A 10292-nucleotide genomic window follows, 5' to 3' on the forward strand; every position below is an offset into this window, starting at 1 on the left:
GTAATAACAGCGCTACAGTGAGAAATAAAACAGCTTTTCGTTTTCCATACCCCTCCGTTCGAAGTGTGCCTCTGAAAAATCTCCGTTTGGAGGGGTATGTAGCCCTACCACTCCCCCCTACCCCTCTGTCTTAACGGGAACTGGGACACCCCTACCCCTACACGTGAACGCGCAAAGAAAATGGAGGGGTAGGGGTAAGTGGTAGGGCCAAGGGGTGAAATGGGATTGGGCCTTGTTCTGTTTGTTATTTAAATTAGCAATAATGAACGCCTTACTTCCTCCTCCTTTATTTCTCTTCTTTTTTTTTGTTTTGCTTGTGTGCCACCTGTTTAATGCGAGGTGGAGATTACACCGCCGCCGCCGCAGCGTCATCCTGCTCCTCTTACTGGTAGAAAACATTTGCCTACCGGTCTGTTGATTCATATACATATATTATATTATATTCAGCTCTGTAGCCCAGACGGCGATCACTGAAGGTGTGAAGTGTCCATCGTTCCACACTCGTTTTGAGTGAAACCATCCAGGTTCTTACAGTAGTTGTAGTAGACAGACTTTGAGATGCTCTTACATACTCTAAATACTTAGTGGAAGTATGGAAGTATTGGAATAAATGGTAAATAAATAAATGGTCTGTATTTATATAGCGTGTTACTATACCTGCAACGATACCCAAAGCGCTTTACAGTACATTGCATTCACCCATTCACACACTGATGGAATTGAGATACAGCATGAGACTGAGACTGTGGCTGCTTTAATCACATTCAGCTTCTTCCCACTCCTTTTTTTTTTTTTTTTTTTTTAAGTATATTTTTCGGCTTTTTGCCTTTATTTGATAGTGATGACAGTAGAGATAGACAGGAAATGGGGAGGCAGAGAGGGGGAATGACACGCAGGAAAGGTCTGCCCGACGCGGGATTCGAACCGGGGACGCCTGCGGCGAGGACTGTAGCCTCTACATGGGGCGGCCGCTCTACCCACTGCGCCACGCACCGCCCCTTCCCACTCCTTTTCAACATACATTTGTTTTTATTTTGCGTTGTCGTCTTGTATTATTTACTGTTGTTTTGTTTGTTTTAATTTTTGTTCTTCTTTTATTCTGTGTTCATTTAAACTTTCATTCAACTTTTCCTTCATTGACACCGTGGTGAAAACAGGACGTCGACAGGATGCATTCAGGCGCAGCTCTGAGTGTGGGTCACCTGTGTTTTGACAGCAAGTCAGAGCCAAACACAGTCCCTGCAGCTGTGTGTGTGTGTGTGTGTGTGTGTGTGTGTGTGTGTGTGCGTGCGTGTGTGTGTGTGTGTGTGTGTGTGTGTGTGTTACATCTGCACAGAATAGAGTGCAACATGAGCTTCACGAGACTCTGAGAAGATAATATAGAAAGACTCAGAGCTTTAAATGTCACATTCACTCCGTCCCCTTCTGAACCACTGACACCGACACTGACAGTGTGTGTCAGTATTGAACGTTGTGTTAAAGGGATAGTTCAACATTTTGGCCAATTGGCCCACTGCCATAATCCCTATAGGTAAATTCACGTGTGTTGCCTTCAGGGACAGTTTTTCATCAACAGTCTCTGTATTTCCCTCTAAAACAACTCTGTGTGGTAACGTTGTGTTATTATCTCATAGCGTGGTGAATGTGCAGCTCACAACTTGTCCACCAGAGCGTTGTGGAGTTGTTGGATTGTGTATTTGATGAGTTTGATGAGGGAAACCAAGAAATCCCATAATGAGTCTCCGTAGCGTAGCTCTGAGCAGCTCACGGCTCTGCTCCGCCGTTCTAAAAATATCTTGCACCGACAATTAAAGGTAACGAACCTACTGCTATGACTATAGGGATTATGGTAATGGGCCAATTTGACAAAATGGACACCTTAGGAATGGTTCAAAGACAGGCAGTGGGGGACCTGAGCGTTCTTATTGGAGTATAAAAAGAAAGCAAATCGCCAATATAGGATGGTGCAATGTTATTTAAAACTTTATAAATGAGTAAAAGAACTTTAAAATCAATCCTAAAAGAGACAGGCAACCAGTGCAATGTAGCAAGCTGGGGAGTAATGTGATCTCTCTTTTACGTTTTAGTTAAAATCCTGGCTGCTGCGTTCTGGATAACTTGTAATTTCTTTAGTGACTTCCTTGGGAGACCAGTAAAAAGAGAATTGCAGTGATCCAGGCGACAAGTTATAAAAGCATGTACAAGTGTTTCTGCATCATCCTGATTTAAAAAAGTCAGATTTTTGTGTTGTGATGTTTCTCAGGTGAAAAAATGAAGTTTTTGCAACACTGTTAAAATGGCGAATAAAGTTAAGATCAGAGTCTAAAATCACTCCTAGGGTCGTAGTAGAACAACACAACACCACACTCGGCCCCTCCCACCGTCCGTTCCCCGTGTCCTCGAGACGCCGTCCCACCGCACGCGTCGGTTGGTTGGTGAAAAATGTATTGGATGTGTAGTTGCAGGTGGCAGAGCTGTGTGTGTGTAGATCATCATGTTTGTGCTGCTGCAAGATGCATGAAGCTCGGCCGGCGCCATGCAACATTCATCCAGCCGGGGAGGCCGGAGGTGAGGCCGCGCCGCACGCAGCCAAACACACCGCCCGTGTGTGTGTGTGTCTGAGTGTGTGTGTGTGTGTGTGTGTGTGTGTGTGTGTGTGTTGGTCACAGCTGGCTGGTGGATACACACTTTTAGAAACACAACTGGGACGGTCGACGCTCACGCAACTCAGAGTCGTGTTCGCATTGTTACACACACAAACACTTACCTTGGCACAGCGGGGCCGCGTCGCCGCCGCCGCCGCATACACAGGCTATTTTCTACTCGCTCCGTAAACACACACACACACACACACACACACAGAGAGATGCGGACACGTCGCACACTCTTGCAGCTCTGCATCTGAACTTTCACCTCGAGTGTCCGGCGCTCACACAACCTCACAACCTCACAACCTCACACACACACACACACACACACACACAGGATCTCCACACACACACTCTTTGTACTGGTCGGCCTGAATCGCATGGTAATACTTCATTATGGCAGCTCTGTAATTTGGGGGGAATGAGCACTTCAAACGCACGGCAACCCACACAAACACACACACACACACACACACACACACACACGGACGGGGGTTATACTGTAACCCAGAGTTCTGCTGCATCGTTTTTTTGTTTTGTTATTTCTTTTTTTTTTGGGTTCTGGATTCCCAGAACAGTCCAAAATACACGCGGACGGCAATCAGAGGCGCGCGGCGGAGAGGTTATAATTGTTGGAGCTGATTACAAAGTGGAGGAGCGGTCGCCATGCCAACTGGGGAGACGTGAACTCGGGGGCACGGAGGGGTGTCGGCCCGGTCCTGAGCCTCAGCTGGGTGGTCCGCGCTGCCAGAAATGATGCTCGCTTGTTTTGATGTTGCAATAAGACGCTTTTTTTTTTTTTTTTTTTTTGCTTTACTTGCTGTGTTGTTTTATGGGTTAAACATAAAAAAAAAAAAAAAAAAAAAAAGATTGCTCAGTGCAGCAAATGAGAAGCACATGAAAAATTACACTGTAGGATAATGGAGGTGGCGGCCAGCTGTTTACATCTGTACATGAATCTAACACAAGACGTTACACTGCAAAAATTCAAAATCTTATCAAGAATATTTGTCTTATATCTAATCAAAACAAATCTCATTCTATTTAAAATAAGACTCATCACATTAAAAAGTAGCTTGTTTTTCGACACGTTTTACTTCTTTCAAGCAGATTTTTACTTGAAATAAGTAGAAAAATCTGATGATTTTTTCTTTCTTATTACAAGCACCAAAAACTTCCTTTCACTGGCAGATTTTTCTACTTATTTCAAGTGAAAATTTGTTTGAAACAAGTGAAAATGATCTAAAAACAAGTTAATCTGTAGGTGATGAGTCTTATTTTAAATGGAAAGAGTTTAGTTTTGACTAGAAATGAGACATTTTGACAAGAAATAAGACAAATATTCTTGGAAAGATTTTGAGTTTTTGCAGTGTAAATAAATTCACATCACGCTCTTTATTAAACATGTGGAAAACTGTTCCCGTGTTTTATTTTGAAGGGTTGACCCGTGATCTAAAGATCTAAAAAAAACATCTCAGTGTAGTTTTCCATCTAGTAACAACAGGTCGGTGTCAGCCAATCAGAAGAGAGGAGGCCTCTCTGAGCCTCTCTTCTGATTGGCTGACTGTTTTCTAAAGCGATTCAATATAAAAAAGAGCAGATTTCAGATTAAAACACTCAGAGAAACCAAATCCTGCAAAGTTGTTGTTGGATGGATGGTGTTGTCCAGGTGGTGAGGGGGCGGGGCTTAGTTGTGACATCACAAAGTGACAGGAAGTCCTGACGGCTGGTTTCAAGGCTCAAGCTGCGTTCCGATCCACAGTTTACTTGGACAGAGCCCCCTACTCCCTACTCCCTGCACAGGGAATCTGCCGTAGGAAACTTCATTTAACCGATATTACACCAATCGGAACACCCTGCAACGTCACAGCTGTTTCCGGTCAAGTTCAAAAATAAAGTTTTTAAGTTTCAAAATGTTTCACGCCACTATCACCGTTTAGACAGATCTGAAATTATTTAAGAAACATTACTATTTCTGTGTGCACAAGCAAAGCAGTTTTGTGTTACAATGCGTGGTATTTATTCAGTTTGGGGGTATCGGGATGTGTAGACAGCATCAGTGGCTCAGCTGACAGGAAAGCTAACGGCTGTTGCTAAGCTAACGGCGGTAGCTAAGCTAACGGCGGCAGCTAAGCTAACGCAGCTAAGCTAACGCAGCTAAGCTAACAGGACGTCAGCTGTTAAAACCCTCCCGTTGTCGGACACGACATGAAACTACTCTTGTTAGCTCAATCAGGTTGTAACTAAGATATTCGCCGGAAAAAATATTTTTTCATGGACCGTTTATTGAGCCACTGAGCTATTAAAGTTAGACAGGTAACCGTTAGCCCTACCAATTTACGTAACGCACGTAAACGGACCGCAATGGCTGATGGGTAATATCGGTTGTCAACATCCGGTGAACTGGGCGAAGTGAGGAACCGTTGTTCACTCCTTCCCTGCACAGTTCACAGTTCCCTTCAAACTGCTCCCTGCGGTTTGGAACCACACTTAACATGGCGGCACACCCTGTGTAGTCCACTGCGCAGGGAACTAAAGGTCGATCGGAACGCACCCTCAGTTTCTGAATACAGGCTGTGTGCATTTCTCTGTGGACTGAGACTTTGATACTTTCACAGTATTAATATAGAACCTAGAGCTGCTTTATAATCACACTACACATGGACATCTACCTTTATACTGTATGGAGCTTTAACACAAACATCTACCTTTATACTGTATGGAGCTTTAACACAAACATCTACCTTTATACCGTATGGAGCTTTAACACAAACATCTACCTTTATACTGTATGGAGCTTTAATACAAACATCTACCTTTATACTGTATGGAGCTTTAACACAAACATCTACCTTTATACTGTATGGAGCTTTAATACAAACATCTACCTTTATACTGTATGGAGCTTTAACACAAACTTGTAAAGATCATACTGTAGATCAACACTTTAAAGCGCACAAAAGAAAAGCAGGAGAAGAATAAGTAGAACATTCTTTTTTCTTTGTCTTTGTGAATATATAATAAAAAATTTAAAATATTCTGCATGAAATAGATGGAAAATTGAATTCCGTTGGGTGTGTGTGTGTGTGTGTGTGTGTGTGTGTGTGTGTGTGTGTGTGTGTCTGTCTGTACATCCCACATCCACTTATTTATTTAGTGTAAACAAAGACCCCACAGACACACACAGCCCCCCTCCAAACACTCCTTCATCCAAACGCATCAATAATACACAACACACAAGCTCACAAACACCGTCCCTGGCTCTCATTATGACACACACACTGCACCTCCATGTGTGTGTGTGTGTGTGTGTGTGTGTGAGTCCAGACATGTTAAAACCTCCGGCTTCAGGTGAAAGAGGCAGTTTAATGTTTAATATTTGATGGAGGATATTTACAGATGATACGTTTGGCTTTTTCTTTTCTTTTTTACACACAAACACATTAAAACAAGTTTTTTTTCTTAGTTGTCTTTCATAGATGAGATAAATGTGTTGATTTTTTATTGTTGTGAAAGTTGAAATGGAGAAAAAACAGGAGAAAAGTTTCCTATACCTACAGCTGAGAGTTAACACTGTTACAGTACAAATATATATCTATAGAGTCTATATTCATCTATTCAATAGGCACCATGTTGTTGTCAGACCACCAGATGTGTTCAACAGCTGCAACGTTAAAGGCTGAGGAACTAAAAACACTGATATGGATCCATATGACTTCCTGTTTCCTGTTTCCATGGAGCGTGAGGATGAAGCATCACAAGACGGAGATGATGGAGATATTTACAGGAACTGATTGGTCTATTTCACCAGATTCTGAAGTGACGTCACACAGGGTAAATCTACATCCGGTCCGGTCAGCTGCAGCTAGAGCGATTGACAGAGTGGCGACACTTTTCATTCAAACAAACTAATACGACCGCCACAGAAGATTTCATCAGTGAGACTAACATTAATCTCCTATAAAGAGTTTAACCAGTCAGCGGTAAACCTCTACACTGCAAAAACTCTAAACCTTTCCAAGAATATTTGTCTTCTTTCTTGTCAAAATGTCTCATTTCTAGTCAAAACTAATCTCTTTCCACTTAAAATAAGACTCATCACCTAGAAATTAACTTGTTTTCAGATCATTTTCACTTGTTTCAAACTAATTTTCACTTGAAATAAGTAGAAAAATCTGCCAGTGAAAGCAAGTTTTTTGTGCTTGTAATAAGAAAGAAAAACTTGATCCACTGGCAGATTGTTCTACTTATTTCAAGTGAAAATCTGCTTGAAAGAAGTAAAAAAGTGTCTCAAAACAAGCTTTTTATGTGATTTTAAGTATAATGAGATTTGTTTTGACTAGAAATGACATTTTGACTAGAAATAAGACAAATATTCTTGGTAAGATTTTGAGTGTTTGCTGTGTAAAAACCTGTGGATAAAGTTACCTGGATGTAGCCTACGAGCATCTGCCTACTAGCCCCCGGTCGCTGCTCCCTTTGCATTTCTCCCAAAACAAGCACATTTCCTAACAGGCAATATCTGGATAAACTGACAACAGGCTGGGGATTTAACGGCGACTTTCTCGCATTAAAGAATATTAAAACTTTTAGCAGCTTTACTGCTATCACTGTCAGTTGCTGCTGAACGGCGATAGCGATGCTAATGCTAATGCTTAGCCCGTCTATGAGATTTTACATTATAAGTTAGCATTAAGCTAGCGGACTTTATGCTTAGTAGTGGTACTGGCTGTGTGGGGTTTGAAGGTTGTTTCAAATAATGTGGGTTTGAGTGAACATGTTTGATGATTAAATACATATTGCTGCTTAATATGTTTTATGTATGGCATTAATTTTTTCGTAAACTCATGGATGCAAGTACGGCTGTTTTTGTCTAGAATTTGTACACTGAGGTACGCAGCAGAAGCTTTTATTTTTGGACTTCGCCATTGCGCTTCCGTGACCGGAAGTAGATTTACCCTGTAACGTAAACCGGAAGTAGCCTACCTAAACCCGGAAGTCGTGAAATAGGCCTATTCTCATTTCTTTTACTGATATAGTAAAGTTTTATATGAATGACAAAGCTTTTAATTTGAAGCCTTCAATATTAGAAAATACTGAGCAGGTCGGATTCATGTAACTTCAAAGTCTCGACAAAGATAAAACAAAATAATAATAAAAAAAGATCTTTCAGGTTTAATCGACCCAAACTCAAACTTCAGCTGTGAAGACGACATGTCTTTTATTTTGAAAAGTCGTCTTAACTTCCTCTGACATCACCCAGCAGCTTCAGGACCAAAACTTCACCTGAAGCTTCGTTCACTAGTTTCCTTTAAAACTTTAAAACACGTCTTAAGTTTGTTGCTGCTGTCCCTCTCACCGATTGGCTGAGGCTGAACGTGAAAAAGAAAGAGGGGGCGGGGCTTAGGTTACACGAGCCAATCAGAAGGCAGACGGTGAAAGAAGGAGGAGGGAAACAGAAACAGAAAGAGGAGCAGAAGGAAACGTCTGAACATCCATCTATCCATCCATCCATCGGGGTCACGGGGGAGGGAGGAGCCAATCACAGCTCACCTGGACAGCTCACCGGCCAATCACAGGGCTTCAAACTCAACAGACTAAAGTTAATTCTTCCTGGTAACACGAGCTCGGTCCAAACCAGACGGTCTTCATTGGTCCATCGTGGAAATTTGTGCTCCTGTTGCCTAGCAGCCCTAACAACACCTGACTTCCATTCACAAAAAAAGGCCTTTTCCTTGTTTTTCACGTCTCTTCTTCTCTGACTGAGCTGAAACATAATATTTACATCTATCTAACTGGTTTGCTATGAATCCTGGGATACGTGCTGCTCTCCCTGCACCGGCTCAGGTCCTGGTCCTTTCTGTTTAAACGTCTTCTGATGTCGAATATACAGCTGCAACTTAATAAATCAGAATATCATGGAAAAGTCCATTTCCAGTAGTTAAAAATAAATTGGTCTTTTGTAATATTAAAATTTTTTGAGATACTGAATTTTAGGTTTCCAATAAATGTGAAGCCACAATCATTGCAATTAAAAGAATAAAATAATAAAAAGAAGAAGAACTAAAGACATGAAATGTTTCATTCTGTGTGTAATGGGTCTATATAATGTATCAGTTTCACTTTCTGAACTGAATTACTTGCATACAGTTGTGCTCAAAAGTTTACATAGCCTACCCTGGAGGATTTTGTAACTGTGTACCATTCTTTAAGGAAAACATGAGTGATTAGGCAAAACAGATTTCTCTTATTTTTAATGGGACTCAAATTAAACTGTTGAGACATCCCAGAAATAACACAATCATTTAAAAATTGATCATCAGAGAGTCTGACCAACAAATGTTTGATGGTACCAGACCGTAGCTTGGTATCAACAGAACCCCTCAATTTCCACTTTTATGAGAGCTTGAACTCTGCTGATTGGCTTTCTCACATCTTTGGATATCTTTTTTTAAATCCTTTTTCTGTTTTATAAAGTTGAACAATCTTCTCCCTCAGGACTTCTGACAGTTCTTTTGCTTTCCCCACACGGCTCAGAATCCAGCAGAGTCAGTGCAGCAATGGATGAAATGTGCAGGTGTTTGTCTCATTGACTTTTTATACACAGACACTAATTACAAGCATCAAGTTCCAGGTGTGGACAGTTACCATAGTAACCATTTAAACCAGTCTGTGTCAATCTGTGTGTTATTTTATTTTATCAGGGTAAAACTTTGAGGGTGTAAACTTTTGATCAGAGCCATTTTGGTGTTTGCACCACAGGATTCAAAAAGATCAAACACAGTTGTGTGATAATAAACGGCTTCGCTCAGCCACTGACTCTGAATAAAAACAGTTTTGTTGCATTATCAATTATATTTTCTGAAATGTAGCTGGTATTTCACTAATTCTGCCAGGGTATGTCAACTTCTGAGCACAACTGTAAATAAACTTTTCCATGATAAGATGCACCTGTACGTATAAATAAACATGGTTTCTGTGCTGTCGACTATTTACACTGAGATTATAAGAACTGTTGATTATAAGTATTATTATTATTACTATTATTATTTTATGATTAATAATAGAGGTTATTGATATTGGATGGAGCCATCACAGAGATGAACAGACAGACAAACAGAAAGACAGACGAGTAGAGAGCTGGCCATCTTCCTCCTCTCTTCCTCCTCCTCCTCCTCTCCTCCTCCTCTCGCCTGTCCTCTTCTCTCTCTCACACCAATGGTAAAACAATGACTGGGTGGTGAAGAGAGGGAGAGAGGGAGGGGGTGGATGGAGGGATGGATGGATGGATGGATGGATGAGGGGAGTGAGAATGAATGAAAGGCATGCTCGCGAGGAAATCAAAGCAGAAGAATAAAAAACAAAAGAGGTCAATTGAAATGGATCGTTTGCAGCGAGGAGCTTCTGCTTTTAGGAAAAACCTGCAAGAGACAGACAGGAAATAAAAAGAAAAGATGTTGGGATTTCAGAATAAAAGGCGTGTGCAGGTGTGTGTGTGTGTGTGTGTGTGTGTGTGTGTGTGCATGCAGCTCCAGAGACACAGGGTGAGACATGCAGCTCATCTCCAGTGACGGGGGAGTGTAGCAGCAGCAGCAGCGGCGGTGTGGTTAAGAGAAGCTGCAGTGATGCATGATGGGAAATAAA

At 41.5% G+C, this 10292-nt stretch overlaps 1 protein-coding gene across 4 annotated transcripts in view; it reads right to left on the reverse strand.

The window, feature by feature from the left end:
* bcas3 (BCAS3 microtubule associated cell migration factor) overlaps positions 1-10292 on the reverse strand; it is a 481047-nt gene that overhangs the window by 191827 nt on the left and 278928 nt on the right. For 2 of the 4 annotated variants that reach the window (XM_085794772.1, XM_085794771.1), the window contains one exon: positions 9744-10069. The exons of the other annotated variants lie outside the window; for them this stretch is intronic. In XM_085794772.1, the coding sequence (XP_085650898.1) occupies positions 10059-10069 (11 nt within the window). In that variant the 3' untranslated portion in view covers positions 9744-10058. Of the gene's footprint in view, positions 1-9743; positions 10070-10292 lie in introns of those variants that run through there. 4 annotated transcript variants of the gene reach the window in all.

The sequence above is a fragment of the Trachurus japonicus genome, chromosome 13, assembly GCF_045865225.1.
Source record: "Trachurus japonicus isolate A0001 chromosome 13, Traja_1.0".
NCBI lineage: Eukaryota > Metazoa > Chordata > Actinopteri > Carangiformes > Carangidae > Trachurus > Trachurus japonicus.